The sequence below is a fragment of the Oncorhynchus nerka genome, linkage group LG3 (genome assembly GCF_034236695.1).
Source record: "Oncorhynchus nerka isolate Pitt River linkage group LG3, Oner_Uvic_2.0, whole genome shotgun sequence".
In the NCBI taxonomy this organism is placed as follows: Eukaryota; Metazoa; Chordata; class Actinopteri; order Salmoniformes; family Salmonidae; genus Oncorhynchus; species Oncorhynchus nerka.
In genome coordinates, this window is record NC_088398.1 from 53,259,364 (window position 1) to 53,278,802 (window position 19,439).

At 42.7% G+C, this 19,439-nt stretch overlaps 1 protein-coding gene across 2 annotated transcripts in view; it reads right to left on the minus strand.

The window, feature by feature from the left end:
- The window catches only part of LOC115110736 (voltage-dependent L-type calcium channel subunit beta-4-like), a 49,231-nt gene extending 29,792 nt beyond the window's left edge, over positions 1-19,439 (minus strand). Inside the window, exons 1-2 of one of the 2 annotated variants that reach the window (XM_029636607.2) lie at positions 19,191-19,439; positions 17,393-17,476 (exon numbers count right to left, since the gene is read on the minus strand). In XM_029636607.2, the coding sequence (XP_029492467.1) occupies positions 17,393-17,476; positions 19,191-19,241 (135 nt within the window). In that variant the 5' untranslated portion in view covers positions 19,242-19,439. Of the gene's footprint in view, positions 1-1,732; positions 2,066-17,392; positions 17,477-19,190 lie in introns of those variants that run through there. The other variant, XM_029636623.2, reaches the window with a different exon arrangement.

Below are 19,439 nucleotides of genomic sequence, written 5' to 3' on the forward strand. Positions count from 1 at the left end.
CTCCCTTCACTACTCTCTCTCCCTTCACTCTTCTCTCCCTACCTTCACTACTCTCTCCCTTCACTCCTCTCCCTCCCTTCACTACTCTCTCTCCCTTCACTCCTCTCTCCCTCCATTCACTCCTCTCTCCCTCCCCTCCCATCTCTCTCCCTTCTCTCCTCTCTTCCTCCCTTCACTCCTCTCTCCCTCCCTTCACTACCATCTCCCTCCCTTCACTCCCCTCTCCCTCCCTTCACTACTCTCTCTCCCTTCTCTCCTCTCTTCCTCCCTTCACTCCTCTCTCCCTCCCTTCTCTCCTCTCTCCCTCCTCACTCCCTACCTACACTCCTCTCTTCCCCCTCTCCCTCCCTTCATTCCCCACTCCTCTCTCCCTCCCTTCACTCCCCTCTCTCCCTCCCTTCTCTCTGCTCTCCCCCCTTCACTCCTCTCTCCCTCCCTTCACTCCTCTCTCCCTCCCTTCACTACTCTCCCTTCACTCTTCTCTCCCTACCTTCACTACTCTCTCTCTTCACTCCTCTCCCTCCCTTCACTACTCTCTCTCCCTTCACTCCTCTCTCCCTCCCCTCCCATCTCTCTCTTCACTCCCCTCTCTCTCCCTTCTCTCCTCTCTTCCTCCCTTCACTCCTCTCTCCCTCCCTTCACTACCATCTCCCTCCCTTCACTCCTATCTCCCTCCCTTCACTACTCTCTCTCCCTTCACTCCTCTCTCCCTCCCTTCACTACTCTCTCCCTCCCTTCACTACTCTCTCCCTCCCTTCACTCACCTCTCTCTCACTTCACTTCAGCCCAAAAACGTTTTTCTCTTGTTGATTCCCATCACACATCAATATAAAGTTGGGTTGCTCCATAGCAATTGAGTATAATGGTTGTGTGTATGAAGACCTACTCTAGCACTGTGTAGTATGCATTGATAGGATTGTGGTACTGCTCTGTATTTTGGACTTCATGGTTCTCTGATCATCTGCATCCCTATGTGTGTGTTGATTGTACTATACATGCTTTCATCTGAGAGAAATAGTGAAAGGAGAAAACAACAGAGTGCAGAAGGAAAATGGTGGGACACTGTCCCTTTAAATCTCTTTAAATGAGACAAAATACTTGCAGCTCTCTGTTCCAAGGAGCTACATAATGATACATTAAGCAATCACAACCTTAAAGGGAAGGTCTAAGGCTCTGCTCCGCAGGCTAAACACACACACTCACACACACACACACACAGAGTTACAGCGTGTATTGGCTAATCAGTCATCCAAAGACATGGTAGATGGTATAGAGAGAGTCCTGTATGTCAAGATCAGTGGATGTTCAATAATATAGAATGAAGTAATGAAGGGTTCATCTAGCTTGTTCTCCTTCAGTGGCATCAGAAAACAACATTAGCCTTGGAGAATCACAAAGAGAACCATACAGAGAACGAGAACCACACGGAGAACCATTCAGAGACACATGCATCCCTCTCCTCCATTCCCCCCCCATGATCCACACACCTTCTCTTATACACGCTGAGTCTCCACCCTCCTCCGACCCCTTGTGTGTGTTTGAGTGCATTTTGTGTGTGTGTTTGCATGTTCAACCAGTGTCAGTTGTATGGTGTTGTCAATACACAGGCACCTCTCTCTCTCTCTCTTTCTCAGACACACACACATATACACACAATGAGAAAATAACAGCACGGCACAGGCAATTAACACTGCTTACACCATCTAGCCCTCCACCACAACCCTTTACTCACCGCCTCCGAGTCTTCAAATCCATGTAGGTACAAATTATCATACATGGAGGTTTAATATTCCAACAAGCACCACTTGACGAATTTACAAAAACTAGTAACGATGGATTGAAGCACCAGCACTAAAGATGGATTCATGGGGGTTACATTCCCACTAGATAGAAAACAACCACACCATAGCAGACATTTTAAAAAGCCCCTTCTTATTGTTCTCCTCTCTTAGCCTTGATGGTGAATTTAAATGTTTTTGCCCCAGGCTTAAAGAGTTTTCCTTAAACCCATAATAAGGCAACGTAGAGCTTCAGTTATCCCCAGAGGCTGCTCTCTAGATCCAGACCTGGCATTTTATCTGCCTTCCAAATGAAGAGCCAACTGTTCCTCAATCATAGGCTGATGACAAAGCAGGGAGGCAGGCTCCTGATTGGCTTCTTCATGCTCCAGTCAGCTTGAGCGAGCATTCTCACTGATGGTGAATAAGGAAGAGAAGAGGAGGGTCTCTAGATTGAGAGCGGCAGCCTTTCCCCTCCATCTCTGACTGGGGTCTCATGTAATTTTCTACCCATGTCTAATACCCTCTGTTGTATTCTCACTATCTCTCTATCTTTACCTCTATAGCCCTCCCCTATCTCTTTTTATTTTCCTCTGTCGTATGGTGGCTTGGTGAAGAGGCTAATATGTGTGTGTTTATATTTTTATAACCCTTATTTTACCAGGTAAGTTGAGTGAGAACACATTTTCATATACAGCAACGGCCTGGGGAATAGTTACTGGGGGAGGGGGATGAAAGAGCGAACTGGAAGCTGGGGATAATTAGGTGGCCATGATGGTCAGATTGAGGACCAGACCCTTTTAACGTCCCATACAAAAGACGACACTCTACACAGGGCAATGTTCTGTGGCATTGGAATCTTTTGGGGGATCGTGCCTCCTACTGGCACTCTAGTACCACTTCCAGCAGCATCTGTTCTTCCATCCAGGGACCGACCAGTATCGACCCTGCTTAGGTTCAGTGGGATGCAGGTGTGTATATGAGTGTGTGTTGACTACATTGCATCCCACAGTTGTCCTTTGGGTGGTGGAACAATTATTGATACACACAGGAAAAGTGTGAAAAACCCAGCAGTGTTGCAGTTTTTGACACAAACCATTGCGCCTGGCACCTACTACCATACCCCGTTGAAAGGCATTTTTATCTTTTGTCTTGCCCATTCACCCTCTGAATGGCTCACACACAATCCATGTCTCAATCCATGTCTACGCTGATCGAAGTGGATTTAACAAGTGACATCAATAATAGATCATAGCTTTCACCTGGATTCATCTGGTCAGTTTATGTCATAGAAAGAGTAGGAGTTCTTAATGTTGTGTATACTCAGTGTAAAATTAGACATACAAATCATTTCATTTTATAATGAGGAGATATATTCATGATATATTTTTCTCGTTTCTGATTACAATTTCGATTAACAAGTACATTCTCAAACAAGTGTCCCTTTGATTTAATCAAGTGAAATTGCAGTGAAACATTTGTTGGGATTCAGAGAGCTCCTTTCAAAAGACATGGTGGAAGACTGGAGCAATATCGCCCTCTAGTGATAAAGAGACTTACAGCAGGTGCACATGCTACAAACTGCCCATCTTCTCATCTGAAAATATGAAACATCACAATCGGACAGATTTGACTCTCTCCTACCCAAACCCACTTTTTTTTTTTTTACATTGTTTGCAAACTGATATGTGACACGTATTAATGCCAAAATAACATGCAAAACAGGAAAAACAAAAGTAATTAAGTTAATAAAGCCGTATCCAAACATCGTGTCTTTTTTGCATTCTTGAGTAAGGCAGCTCCAAAATGCAGGTGTTTCAGCCTAGCTCAGTGCTTTTTGTGGTGGTGGGGCAGCCAGCGGAACATACAGATAGTAGGGGTTGGTAATGTTCTCTAATTGTGCCACTATTGGCTCAGGTGAGGCTCAAAACAGGTGGGGCTCTGAATGACGGGTCACCACTGGACCTGAACATTGACTGGTTAGCAACTAGCTGTTCGCTCAAGAGGAAGCTTCTAACTGTGATTAATATCTGTAATATGACCCAGGTTATCACTTAACCAACTAGAGTGCATACCAATAGTGTTGGATCTGTGACATCTACTTGTATTGATCATATCTTCACTAATGCTGCAGAGCATTGCTACAAAGCAATATTAGTTTCCATTGGCTGTAGTGACCATTACATTGTGGCAATAACAAGGAAAGCCAAAGTGCCAAAGGTTGGGCATAAAGTAATTTATAAGAGTAAAGCACACTGCCTTTAAACAGTAAAGCACCCTTTGCTGGCTCTAACAGCCGCCCAATCAGTTTGCTGTCTGTTCTTAGTAAACTGATGGAGAGAATTGTGTTTGACCAAATAAAATGCTATTTTTTAGAGAACAAGTTAACTACCGACTTTCAGTATGGAATATAGAGAAGGGCACTTAACTTGTACTGCACAACAGATAATTGGTTCAAATAAATGGATAACACGTTGTTAGTTGGAGCTGTTTTGTTAGATTTCAGCCTTTGATGTTATTGCTGTCACGTGGTTGGAGAGTTATTTATACAATAGAACCCAGAGAATGTTTTTCAATGGAAGCTTCTCTAACATCAGTAGTGCTGAGCAATTAACCAAAATTGGTCAAATTCCATTTAGTTATTTTTTTTCCTGTGAGATCGATGTGCAGTTTCTCTGAAGATAAATCAAATCAAGCCCGAACTGTGCGACGTAGTTGAGAGTTGTAGTTTCCAACAGGCCAATATTTTACATAGGTTAGCGCAGAAAATGTGGTAATTAACTACAATGACCATAATAAATATTGACTTTTTTTGTATAAGCCAACCAATAGAGGACCACAATGGGGAAAAGTCTTTGACTTTTTGTGTATATATTATATATATGTGTATATAATCCATGTCAATTTTGGTTGTTACAGCATTCATCCCACATGATGCATAATGCATTAATGTACGAAATAGAAAACCGTTATTATTTTTTAATAATAGAAACGAAACCGACCCGACCTCAAAAATCACTAATCGCTCAGCACTAAACATCAGATATGTACAGTGCAGTGTCCCTCAGGGCAGTTGCCTTGGACCCGTTATTGATCTTCGTTTCTCTAAATGATTTGCCACTGGTCTTACACTATGCTATAAGGACTATGTATGCCGATGATTCCACACTCTACATGTCAGCACCCAAAGCCAGTGAGCTCACTGAAATTCTACATAAGGAGTTACAGTCAGTATCAGAATGGGTGATTAATAATAAACTGTTCTTAAATACATCTAAAACTAAAAGCATTGTATTTTGTTCAAAACATTATCTAAGACCTGAACCTCAACTGGAGTTGTACATAAAGAGTGTAATCAATGAGCAAGTTGAATCAAATCAAATTAAATCAAATTTTATTGGTCACATACATGTGTTTAGCAGATGTTATTGCAAGTGTAGCGAAATGCTGACAGTGCTGACAGTGCAGTATTATCTAACAAGTAGGAAGCTGTTCTGCGTTTTTGACACAAATCCACTGTACTAGTTGTTCAGGCTCTGGTGTTGTCCCATCTTGATTACTGTCCGGTAATATAGTGCAGCAAAGAATGACCTAGCAAAGCAGCAGCTGGCTCAAAACAGAGCACCACGCCTTGGCCTTAACTGCACATACATAACTTACATCAACAACATGTATGCCAGCCTTTCCTGTTTGAGGGTTGACAAGAGAGTAACTGCTTCTCCTAGTTTTTATGAGAAATATTACTGTGATGAAAATTCCAGATTGCCTGCATAATCAATTAACCTTCAGCTCAGACATCCATACATACCCCACAAGACATGCCACCAGGGGTCTCTTCACAGTCCCCAAGTCACAGCTACGCACCATTTCTTAGAGAGCCATGATCGCATGAAACTCCCTTCCATTTCTAATTACTCAAGCAAACAGCAAAATTACCTTTAAAAAACGGATTCAACAACATCTCATTGAACGGCGGGGACTGTGGGCAAAATGCAAATTCTGACATTTTGAAGATTGACTCGTTAAATAGTAGTCATGCTTTTGCATTTCAGCAATTCACAGAAATATAAGTCATTGATGCCTTGCTTGCTATAAATACCAAGAAATCCACAGGGACTGACCAATTGGAGCCGGGTCTGCTCAAGTGTGCTGCCCCCTCATTGCTGGCTCAGTAACCCATAGATATTTCAAAAGTATGGAAAACAGCTTATGTGCTGCCACTCCACAAGGGCAGGGATAGCAGTGATCTTGATAATTATTGTCCCATTTCCAGGCTTCCATGTCTAGCTAAGATTCTTGAATCCTTGGTAAATAAACAACTTAGCTCTTTTTTATCTGAGCATAGCATTTTGAATATAAATCAATTTGGGTTTAGTCCAGGGCACAGCACTAACACAGCAACCACATGAGTTGTTAATCATTTTGTCAATGCTTTAGATGCTAAAATGAATTGTGCTGCCTTGTTTGTGGACAAACAAAAGCATTTGATTCTTTGATCATGCCATTTTAATGAACAAGTTGTACTCGATTGGCCTGGGCTCTAACGCCTTCTCTTGGTTTCATGATTGACAGAACTCATGCCACGGTGATTGATGTGGTTATGTCAGAACTTTTTGAAGTAACGGTGTTCCACAGGGGTTGATTCTAGAACCTGTTCTTTTCACTATTTATACAAATGCTATTGGTCAATCTGTTAAAAGTTGTACATTTCATCTATATGATTGTCACGTCCTGACCTTAGTTCCTTTTTTATGTCTGTATTTTTGGTTTGGTCAGGGCGTGAGTTGGGGTGGGCATTCTATGTTTTTGTTCTAAGTTTTGTATTTCTGTGTTTGGCCTGGTATGGTTCCAAATCAGAGGCAGCTGTCTATCGTTGTCTCTGATTAAGAACAATACTTAGGTAGCCTGTTCCCACCTGTGTTTGTGGGTAGTTGTTTTCTGTTTTGTGTCTTTACCTTACAGAACTGTTTCATTTCGTTCACTCGTTCTCTCTTTGTTATTTATTGGTTATTGCAGTGTTCAGTTTATTTATTTAAATTAACTCCAGAGGTGCCACATAAGTGGGACAAGACTAAGGTGGAGTGGTGTCTACGTCCCGCACCAGAGCCACCACCGCGGTGAAATGCCCACCCAAACCCTCCCCTATAGGTTCAGGTTTTGCGGCCGGAGTCCGCACCTTTGGGGGGGGTACTGTCACGTCCTGACCTTAGTTCCTTTTCTATGTCTCTATTTTTGGTTTGGTTAGGGCGTGAGTTGGGGTGGGCATTCTATGTTTTGGTTCTATGTTTTGTATTTCTGTGTTTGGCCTGGTATGGTTCCCAATCAGAGGCAGCTGTCTATCATTGTCTCTGATTGAGAACCATACTTAGGTAGCCTGTTCCCACCTGTGTTTGTGGGTAGTTGTTTTCTGTTTTGTGTGTCTTCACCTTACAAAACTGTTTTGTTTCGTTCACTCTCTCTCTTTGTTGTTTTTTGGTTATTGCAGTGTTCAGTTTATTTATTTAAATGACACTTACCACACTGAGTTTTGGTCTGATCCTTCCTATTCCTCATCCGAGGAGGACAACGATCGCTACAATGATACTATTATGTACGCAATTGCCCCAGCTGCTGACCTAGCTGTCACAAGGCTACAGTCCGATTTTGCAACTATGTAGGAAACCTTTACTGATTTAAAACTTGTGCTTTAATACGGGCCATACTAAATACATGTTGTTTTCAAGTTCTCATAAGATTATCTCAGATGGATTATATCTTCACTCATTGGATGGTTCTATAATCGAAAGAGTCTCTGCATTACAAATACCTTGATATTTGGATTGACAATGATTTGTTTAAAAAAATATATGAATGAGCTTGTTAAGAAACTAATGTGAGTTTTTTTTACACAAACAGATCGTGTCTCTCTCTAGTCAGCAGGAAGCAGATTGCGCAATCAACCTTGCTAGCTGTTAATGATTATGGTGATACTATTTATCAAAGTGCAGCTGCCTTTACTTTTAAACCCCTGGATGCCATTTTTTATTTAAACTTTAACTCAGACAATGCTGGGCCAAACGTGCGCCGCCCTATGGGACTCCCGATCTCGGCCGGTTGTGATACAGCCCGGGATCGAACTCGGGTCTGTAGTGACGCCTCTACCACTGCGATGCAGTGCCTTAGACCAAGGCCCTTCTCCCCTGATTGCTCAGTTTGGCCGGGCGGCCAGGTCTAGGAAGAGTCTTGGTGATTCCAAACTTCTTCCATTTAAGAATGAGGGAGGCCACTTTGTTTTTGGGGACCTTCAATGCTGCAGACATTTTTTGGTACTATTCCCCAGATCTGTGCCTCAACACAATCCTGTCTCGGAGCTCTACGAACAATTCATGCCTTGGTTTTTGCTCTGACATGCACTGTCAACTGTGGGACCCAGGTGTGTCCCATTCCAAATCATGTCCAACCAATTGAATTTACCACAGGTGGACTTCAATCAAGTTGTAGAAACATCTTAAGGAGGCCTCCCGAGTGGCGTAGCTGTCTCAGGCACTGCATCGCAGTGCTAGAGGTGTCACTACAAACCCTGGGCTGTGTCACACAATTGAGGCGGCGCACAATTGGCCCAGTGTAGTTCGGGTTAGGGGAGAGTTTGGCCGGCCGGGATGTCCTTGTCCCATCGGGCTGTAGCGACTCCTCTGGCGGACCGGGCGCATGCATGCTGACATGGTCGCCAGTTGGACGGTGTTTCCTCCAACACATTGGTGCGGCTAGCTTCCGGGTTAAGCGAGCAGTGAGGCTTGGCTCTCGACCTTCGCCTCTCCCGAGTCAGTATGGGAGTTGCAGCGATGGGACAAGACTGTAACTACCAATTGGGGTGAAAAAATAAGTGATAGTAATAAAGGATGACAATGGAAACAGGATGCACCTGAGCTCTATTTCCAGTCTCATAACAAAGGGTCTGAATACTTATGGAAATAAGATATTTCTGTTTTTTCTTTTTAATAGATTTGCATAAATAAAAAATAAACAGTTTTTGCTTTGTCATTATGGGGTATTGTGTGTAGATTGATGAGGAACATTTTTTATTTGATCCATTTTAAAATAAGGCTGTAATGTAACAAAATGTGGAAAAAGTCAAGGGGTCTGAATACTTTCCGAATGCACTGTATATTTATGTTATTTGTGCAATTTGTGTCATGCTGTATTTTACTTGTTTTATGTTGTATTGAATGTTGTTCTATAAAATTGTATATGCATGGCTCCCTTGAAAAAGAGACACTGGTCTCAATGGTGACTCCCTACTAAAATAAAGGTAAAATAAATACCCAACCCCCTTTTAGGACAGGTTTGACTCTCTCCTAACCAACCCTGTTTTATGATAATGGAGAGGAAGAGGGTTCATCCTTTCCACATCCCCTGACCTCTACAGTAAACCCCTGAGGCTTCAGTAATGGGAAGGGGGAAGGGTGTTCATCCCTTCTATGTGCTTTCTCACCTAGTGGTAGCCCATCTTCTTCAATGGACTGGCCTCATCTAATACCATCAGTATGGGAAGCTTCATGTAATGTGTGTATTTATACAAAAAAGAATAGATAGAATATAAAGAATCGCTAAAAACACCTATGACTTAGAATGAGAGTCAAGGTACAGTATTTTAAGGCATGAGAAATTATATGGTCTATATTCAGTAGTATCTAGAATCAGGCAGCAGAGAGCACTAGTGCACTACAGGTCTCCAGGGAGTGAGAGAGACCCAGCTGCACCAAGAGCTGACACTCTGCCTAAATAGCTGACTGCACTACAATTGATCTACTTCTCATCTGAATAAGGGTACAAAATTAGGGTACAAAATTAGATATGGAAGTTTTCCACCAGAAAACATTTTTGACGTCATTGTCCTCAATTAGATGTCTATGTACAGTACAGCTTTGTAGCCCGGCTGGCAACTGCATCACTGCAGATCCTAAGAGACAGACACAGACCCACTGTGCTGTAAACAGTTACTGTCCTAGGTAGCAGAGAAAAGACTCATCCCATAGATCTTAAGACACATACCCACTGTACTGTAAACAGTTACTGTCCTAGCTAGCAGAGAAAAGACTCATGCCATAGATCTTAAGAGGCAGACTCACTGTGCTGTAACAAATTACTGTCCTTGCTAGCAGAGAAAAGACTCATCCCAAAGATCTTAAGAGACAGACTCACTGTGCTGTAAAGTTACTGTCCTAGCATGCAGAGAAAAGACTCATCCCATAGATCTTAAGACACATACCCACTGTGCTGTAAACAGTTACTGTCCTAGCTAGCAGAGAAAAGACTCATGCCATAGATCTTAAGAGACAGACTCACTGTGCTGTAACAAATTACTGTCCTTGCTAGCAGAGAAAACACTCATCCCAAAGATCTTAAGAGACAGACTCACTGTGCTGTAAAGTTACTGTCCTAGCTAGCAGAGAAAATACTCATCCCATAGATCTTAAGAGACAGACTCACTGTGCTGTAAAGTTACTGTCCTAGCTAGCAGAGAAAAGACTCATCCCATAGATCTTAAGAGGCAGACTCACTGTGATGTAACAAGTTACTGTCCTAGTTACTGAAGCTTATCCCATAGACTCATCCCACAGATCCAAATTGACCTAGCGACACTTTTAGAAAAAATTGTGTTCTAACTGGAACTGAAATTGTGTTCTAACTGGAACCAAACATGGTTCTCTAATAAGGAAAGCTGAAGAACCCTTTTAGGTTCTAGATAGCACCATTTTCTAAGAGTACAGCAAACTCATCTCCTAGACACGTACAGCACACTCTGACATCAGTGGAGGCTGCTGGAGCTCCCGAGTGGCGCAGCAGTCTAAGGCACTGTACCTCAGTGCTAGAGGTGTCACTACAGACACCCTGGTTCGATTCCAGGCTGTATCACAACTGGCTATGATTGGGAGTCCCATAGGGCGGTGCAAAATTGGCCCGGGTTTGGCCGGGGTAGACCATCATTGTAAATAAGAATGTGTTCTTAACTGACTTGTCTAGTTAAATAAAGGTTCAATTAAATAATAATAATGTACAGAATGGGGCAAATGGAATGGCATCAAACACCTGAAAACCATGTGTTTGATGTGTTTGATACCATTCCACTGATTCTGCTCCAGTTATTACCACGAACCCGCTCTCCCCAACTAAGGTGCCAACAACCTCCTGTGCCTGACATTGGCAGACCCTCTTTGCCTGGCTTAAGCAGCAGACTCTGTCTGGTGTCAGCCAATATAAGACCCTCTTCCTCTGACTTTGAGATAAGTCTTTATAAAAGGTTCTTGAGTAATGAGGTCATGAACCATTAGGATTTGCTGTTGAAGGACTGGTACTGGTAGTGTGAGAAGAGGAGAGGAGAAGGGTGAGAAATGGGAGAGCTGTTTCCAATGCTTCATGAAGAAGTGACTCATAAATGAACTGCTCCAGAGTTCAGCCAGGCGACCTACATAAAAGGGATTAACCAGAAATCAGCATCTTGTATAATCAGTTTACTATAGCTGCTGCTGCTACTATAACTGAAAAAATAGGCTAACCAGATGGCTTTGTTAAAGACATTGTCTACATCCCAAATGGTACCCTATTTCGTATATAGTGCACTATTTAGAGAAAAGGGTACCATTTGGACACATTATTGTGATTTAGAAAGGCAATTAAATCTCAGACAGCATTCAGCGGATTCAGACAAGCTTCGCTGCTTAGCTTTCATCCCGAAATGAGATTTATTTCAGAGGTGAATGAATGTAAAAGCCATTCAATTAAAATGTCTAAATATGAAGACTCCCGTCCCAACTCAGACAGTCATGGCTTTAACCTTGGAGCACCGGGCATAAATCATGGCTGGAAGTTTCTGTCCAGTTCCTAGAACTATACTGAACAAAAAATATAAATGTACATGCAACAATTTCAAAGATTTTACTGAGTTACAGTTCATATAAGGAAATAAGTATATTTTAATTAATTAATTAGGAACTAATCTATGGATTTCACATGATTGGGCAGGGGTGCAGCCATGGGTGGGCCAGGGAGGGCATAGGCCCACCCACTGGAGAGCCAGGCCCAGCCAATCAGAATGTGTTTTTCCCCACAAAAGGGCTTCATGACAGACAAAAATACTCCTCAGCACCTTGGCAAAGGATAAATGCTCACTAACAGGGATGTAAACAAATTTGTGGGAGATTTGTTTTTTTTGCGTATTGAAGATTTCTGGGAGAAAAAAAATTCAGCTCATGAAACATGGGACCAACACTTTACATGTTGTGTTTATATTTTTGTTCAGTGTATATTGATGAATTATCTCATCCTAGTGCAGAAGTTTTCAAAGTGTCAGAGATGGTGGGGGTCTATGTTGAATCACTACTGAATTAAGCGAAGGAGCTGCAGAGAATAGAGAAGAGTCGAGTAGTACTTTATTGACCCCAACTTGGTGGTTTTTTTAGTGACTCACTGCTTGGGCACCTTGTGAGTCACTACTAAACAAAACTGAAGAACTGATACTGTACATACATTTTTTAAATACAGTTATACAGTACAGTCATAAAACTGGTTGGTTGTCAGACATACTCAGACAGTGATGTGGATGGTGGAACTACTTACTGTTCATTCAGTCTATGACTCAATAATACCACCTCAGATCAACTAAAGCTGCTCTCTGAGTGCTGCCAGCCTACTATCCTAAAACCACATAGAATGGGATTATCTCATAAAATATTGGAAGGTTGCAAGATTATTTTGCAGTTTATTTTGGTCTGTAAACAGCTGCCTGTCCATCCCCTTTCCTGTATTTCAGTAAAGAGGGGGGTTTGAGACAAAAAAACGAGAATTGACCATGGGACAGAACCCAGAGACACAGTCAGAGTCAACGGTCAGATTGGAACACGTTATTCCCATAGAATTTGAATTATTTATTCTAATTCTATGACTATCCCATCATGAACCCAACACTGAACATCTGTCTACAGGAAGCTAAATATACCATCTGGGGATGAGGGAAAAAACGCAATAAACGCTGCTGCCATGTATCATTTCACCTTAAATATCTTTCCGCCAACATTTCCTCTCTCTTTTGACTGTTTTCTCTAGCTTGAGTCTTTCTCCCCATTCAACCTCTCTTAAACCTCAGACACACTCCATCCTTCCCTTATTACTCTCAAACCTCTCTCGTTCGTTAGCAGATTCACTGCAGGTCAAAAGTTTTAGAACACCTACTCTTCAAGGGTTTTCTTTATTTTTATTATTTTCTACATTGTAGAATAATAGTGAAGACATCAAAACTATGAATTAACACATATGGAATAATGTAGTAAACAAAAAAGTGTTAAACAAATCAAAATATATTCTTCCAATAGCCAACCTTTGCCTTGATGATAGCTTTGCACACTCTTGACATTCTCTCAACCAGCTTCACCTGGAGTGCTTTTCCAACAGTCTTGAAGGAGTTCCCACATATGCTGAGCACTTGTTGGCTGCTTTTCCTTCACTCTGCAGTCCGACTCATCCCAAACCATCTCAATTTAGTTGAGGCCGGGGGATTGTGGAGGCCAGGTCATCTGACGCAGCACTCTATCACCCTCGTTGGTAAAATAGCCCTTACACAGCCTGGAGGTGTGTTGGATCATTGTCCTGTTTAAAAACAAATGATAGTTCCACTAAGCCCAAACCAGATGGGATGGCGTATCACTGCAGAATGCTATGGTAGCCATCCTGGTTAAGTGTGCCATGATTTCTAAATGAAGCAAAATCAGTGTCACCAGCAAAGGACCCCCACACCATCACACCTCCTCCCCCATCCTTCACGGGGGGAACCACACATGCAGAGATAATCCGTTCACCTACTATGCATCTCACAAAGTCAAATTTGGACTCCAGATCAAAGGACAAATTTCCACCTGTCTAATGTCCATTGCTCATGTTTATTGGCCCAAGCAAGTCTCTTCTTATTATTGGTGTCCTTTAGTAGTGGTGTCTTCGCAGAAATTCGACCATGAAGGCCTGATTCACACAGTCTCCTCTGAACAGTTGAACCTGTCCGGTTCCCCTCTTTCCACTGGGATTCTCTGCCTCTAACCCTATTACAGGGGCTGAGTAACTGGCTTACTGGTACTCTTTCATGCCGTCCCTAGGAGGGATGCGTCATTTCAGTGGGTTGAGTCACTGATGTGATCTTCCTGTCTGAATTGGCGCCCCCCCTTGGGTTGTGCCGTGGCGGAGATCTTTGTGGGCTATACTCGGCCTTGTCTCAGGATGGTAAGTTGGTGGTTGAAGATATCCCTCTAGTGGTGTGGGGGCTGTGCTTTGGCAAAGTGAGTGGGGTTATATCCTTCCTGTTTGGCCCTGTCCAGGTATCATCGGATGGGGCCACAGTGTCTCCTGACCCCTCCTGTTTCAGCCTCCAGTATTTATGCTGCAGTAGTTTGTGTCAGGGGGCTATGGTTAGTTTGTTATATCTGGAGTACTTCTCCTGTCTTATCCTGTGTCCTGTGTGAATTTAAGTATGCTCTCTCTAATTCGCTTTTTCTCTCTTTCTTTCTCTCTTTCGGAGGACCTGAACCCTAGGACCATGCCTCAGGACTACCTGGCATGATGACTCCTTGCTGTCCCCAGTCCACCTGGCCGTGCTGCTGCTCCAGTTTCAACTGTTCTGCCTGTGGCTATGGAATCCTGACCTGTTCACCGGACGTGCTACCTGTCCCAGACCTATTATTTGACCATGCTGGTCATTTATGAACATTTGAACATCTTGGCCATGTTCTGTTATAATCTCCACCCGGCACAGCCAGAAGAGGACTGGCCACCCCTCATAGCCTGGTTCCTCTCTAGGTTTCTTCCTAGGTTTTGGCCTTTCTAGGGAGTTTTTCCTAGCCAACATGCTTCAACACCTGCATTGCTTGCTGTTTGGGGTTTTAGGCTGGGTTTCTGTACAGCACTTTGAGATATCAGCTGATGTACGAAGGGCTAAATAAATTTGATTTGATGTTGAGATGTGTCTGTTACTTGAACTCTGTGAAGCATTTATTTGGGCTGCAATTTCTGAGGCTGGTAACTCCAATGAACTTATCCTCTGCAGCAGAGGTAACTCTGGGTCTTCATTCCCTGTGGCGGTCCTCATGAGGGCCAGTTTCATTATAGTGCTTGATGGTTTTTGCGACTGCACTTGAAGAAACTTTCAAAGTTCTTGAAATTTTCCGTATTGACTGACCTTCATGTCTAAAAGGATTGATGAACAATCTTTTCTCCTTACTTATTTGAGCTGTTCTTGCCATAATATGGACTTGGTCTTTTACCAAATAGGGCTATATTCTGTATACCCCCCTACCTTGTCACAACACAACTGATTGGCTCAAATGAACTTTTAACAAGGCACACCTGTTAATTGAAATGCATTCCAGGTGACTACCCCATGAAGCTGGTTGAGAGAATGACAAGAGTGTGCAAAGCTGTCATCAAGGCAAGGGGTGGCTATTTGAAGAATCTCAAATATAAAATATATTTTTTATTTGTTTAACACTTTTTTGGTTACTGTATGATTCCATATGTGTTATTTCATAGTTTTGATGTCTTCACTATTATTCTACAATGTAGAAAATAGTAAAAATAAAGAAAAAGTAGTGACCGGTAGTGTACATGCTAGCAGATATCCATAGACTTCCAGTCATTGTGCTAACACTAGTTAACATTGGCTCGTGAAACTACCTCTAACTTTGTTCGAACTGGACACAGAAACATAAAAATGGTATCCACAAGTTCATCTGACTCTGGGGAAGTAGATAAAGGGCCTCCTTGCCAAAATCCCGAAGTATCCCTTTAAGACTCTCCAGCCACCACTCTTGTCTGTAAAGAGATTAAATCCAAACACATAGCTCACTGACAGTGACAGGAGTGACCCAGAACAACCCCTGGTCTGAACAGGCTGGCTGCCGAAGGACAAGCACAGAATAAGAATAGGGAACATTTGTAAGATCACCCAAGATACGCATCTGGATCTCTTGCCACTATGCCATGCCCATGATCATATGCTCATCCTTCTCTAACCTTAATACCTTAAAACTTCAATATGGGGGTTTTCCCCAGCAAAACGGCAGCATTGAAATGAGATTGGATAGATGCACTGGATAGATACACTTAACACTCAGGGCAGATGTTCTACATCCATCGCTATACTCTTATGAGGACAAACTGAGGAAGGTCAGCCAGGCGGTAGTGTAGGAGCTGTGTGTGTGTGTGTGTGTGTGTGTGTGTGTGTGTGTGTGTGTGTGTGCGTGCATGCGTGCGTGCGTGCGTGCGTGCGTGCGCCTTGTGTACCTAGATGACTTGTGAGAAACTGTATTTTCCCCCTAACAATATGCTTCAATCAGGCACAAATGTATTATTGTCACACAGCATGAGATGCATGTCTTCAGGACCTAATTGGATAAACATTTACCGTTTGAGAGAGGAATAAACTGTGAAAACTGAACAAACTGTGCCTACATCCAATTAAAAGACAAATTATTAATAGTGTATCGTTTAAAAGAAGGGTATAGTGAACATAGAATGAGGCAGACTGAGACTCTGCATATCCAGACTGCAGCTGCGACCTGAAATATCACAGTATGCAAAGTAACCATTCAAACAATAAATTCCCTCATGACTGCAGTGACCTATATATAAAGTACATTAAACACATCCTTATGCATGTACACATTTATAAAGCCTTTATAACAGCTACATAAGACATAACAGCCATCATAACATAAGTCATAAGTGTCATAAGCAAATCTGACATGCTGATTTGTTAAGCTTTAATATGTGCACAGCTTACATGCACGTGCAAACACACGCACACACCTACACACACGCACGCTAGCATGTGATAGGCAAGCCCCCTGACAGAGAGAGAGAAGCAGAAGCCAATAACATTAAGATGTCCTTGTAATGCTGAATAGCCTTGACAGAGGGCAGTTTCCTAGGCAACCCATTACTTTGGATGTCACAGTCCAGCAGAAAATGGTCCTCTCTGTATTACTGAATAATCATTTTAGGACTATTTTTGCATTTGTTATACTTTCATTTGTTATACAGTTGAACACAGGTGCTGCGACAACTATGACTATGTCCAGAACAATATGTCTCACTCATTCATAATAAATGATACATGAATGGTAGTGAATACAGAGAGTGAATAGAGAGATAATGAGAAGACAGTGAATTCCAAATCACACTCAAATCAAAGCCACTGGCTCACCAGGCAACAGAGGTGACAACCCAATGTTGAAGCAACACCTGTTTTGTTAAGTGTGTTCACTGTTCTCTTCTCCCAGAATAATTTAAGCATTCAGAATGTTTCATTCAGACAATACATTTTGCACAGGATGACCCACATTTGTTAGGGGTCTAGTACAGACAGTACGCAACTGACAACTGTTAATTGGATAACACAACTGGCAGTTGGTTACAAGAGCATTCATTGCTGAAAACCTAGCAGCAAACAGTTTTCCCCTGATCCAATTGTTGTTCCTGTGTAGTAATTCTGTAATTATTCTCGTAACAATATTGTGATATCACGTTGTTACATAGTGATCTATAGTAATTGCTTTGTAATTGTGTAGTAATGTTGTTTTTCTAGTTTCTCTCACCTGTCTGAGGATAAAGCTGGTGGAGGTGGTGCTGCCGTCACTCCTCTTCAGCCGACTGCGTCTGGAGTAAGTCCCTCTGTTCACCTGGTGGGCACAGCCAAATCACATTAGTCCCTCTGTTCACCTGGTGGGCACAGCCAAATCACATAAGTCCCTCTGTTCACCTGGTGGGCACAGCCAAATCACATAAGTCCCTCTGTTCACCTGGTGGGCACAGCCAAATCACATAAGTCACTCTGTTCACCTGGTGGGCACAGCCAAATCACATAAGTCACTCTGTTCACCTGGTGGGCACAGCCAAATCACATAAGTCCCTCTGTTCACCTGGTGGGCACAGCCAAATCACATAAGTCACTCTGTTCACCTGGTGGGCACAGCCAAATCACATAAGTCCCTCTGTTCACCTGGTGGGCACAGCCAAATCACATAAGTCACTCTGTCACTCTCACTTTGCAGCACCACAACAAGGGCACCTTCAGGAACTCCCTATCTGACTCCAGCATCTGGGGCCTCAGGTGATCAGGTGACTGTCGTCGGGTGGCTGGGCAAAGCCGAAACATACTGTATGCATTTCCATCCAGTAGACTTCTGGGTGTGACTGTGTAGACTCCTGGCTGAGACCTAAGACTTTCACTGGCTCCCCAAACTAATGCCTCTAGGCTTTAGCTCAGCTAGAGACCTTTCATAAGAACTAAGGAAAATTGTAGAGGGAAAATACAACTGCATCACATTTCATTTCTGCCTAACTTAAAAACAATTGTGTCGTATTTACAGTTTATCACATGTTGACTTGACTATATGCTGTAAGATGTTGAATATGTAAGCTGTTGTATGTAACACATTGATATAAGGCTGTGAAACTAGGTCATGTGTTCAGTCAGTCTGCCCTTCATAATTGGATTCCAGCTATATGGATGAATTATTAAATACCCTATTTCAAACCACATAAATCAGATTCACACACCCTACCTGCAAAACTTCACACCGAACATCAGTAACCATCACATACAGTAGGGAGGCTATGACTGTACCTAGCCGATTAAACTCAACTCCACAATTTAGGATGGAGTTAATGGCAACTAGCGTGAGTGGACTGGAGCTCCGACGTCACATAAAATGAAGAAAAAATGCTGAAATCCGTCATTTAAAAATAAAAATAAACGTAATTTTATGTGACATCGGAGCTCCAGTCCGCTCACAAAAGTCGCTGCTCAACTCCATTGTAAATCGTGGAGTTGAGTTTAGTCGGCTAGACCAGTGGTTCCTAACCTTTTTTGGTTACTGTACCACCAAGTACATTTTGCTCTGCCCAGAACACTCTTGAATTCCCCTTCATGCATTTTACAAGTAAGTCTATGGTCTCATGAGTCTTCTCAAGCACCCCCTGTGGATAGGCCAAGTACCCCTGGGGTACTTAGGAAACACTGGGCTGGACTGTACCTTGCATTATTGAGAGTTGTTTTACAAATGTGAGAAAATAAATAAACTACTGTAGCCTATCAATAAGGAAATATTTAGACAACATTACTCAAGGATAGAAGCTGACATTTCTATTCCCCTGTAACCAACTTTCTGAAGGTAGCCACATAGAGAATGTTTCCCCCATTTTGGTGCAGTGGAGAACACTTTGTTGTCCCACACTGACCTCCTAGGATAGTCCTAAATACATAAACGTAACACACATCACCTCAGTTGGATTTAAAAGTCCAGTGTTTTTGTTGTTGTTGACAACAGTGAGATAATCGAGTCAGGGACCAAGAACAGCGTGTACAGTATCTCATATAACGCGGCACTTTACCTTCTGGAGTCCGTCGCTAGCCCCGTGACGGGTGTAGATATGCCGGGACATCTCGGCTAGTTCGTCGGTCCAGGGGGGAGGCTGTCTCTCTGTCCCGGTCCATGGCAACTGCTGTTGCGGTTGTTGAGTTGGTTCCTCCAGCTTTGCACTGTTGCTTACAAACTGTCAAAGAGATGAGGAACGATACAGTACTTTCTTGGTAAACAGTCCGTGTGAACGAACCAGTCTTTGCGCGTGTACAGTGCTACT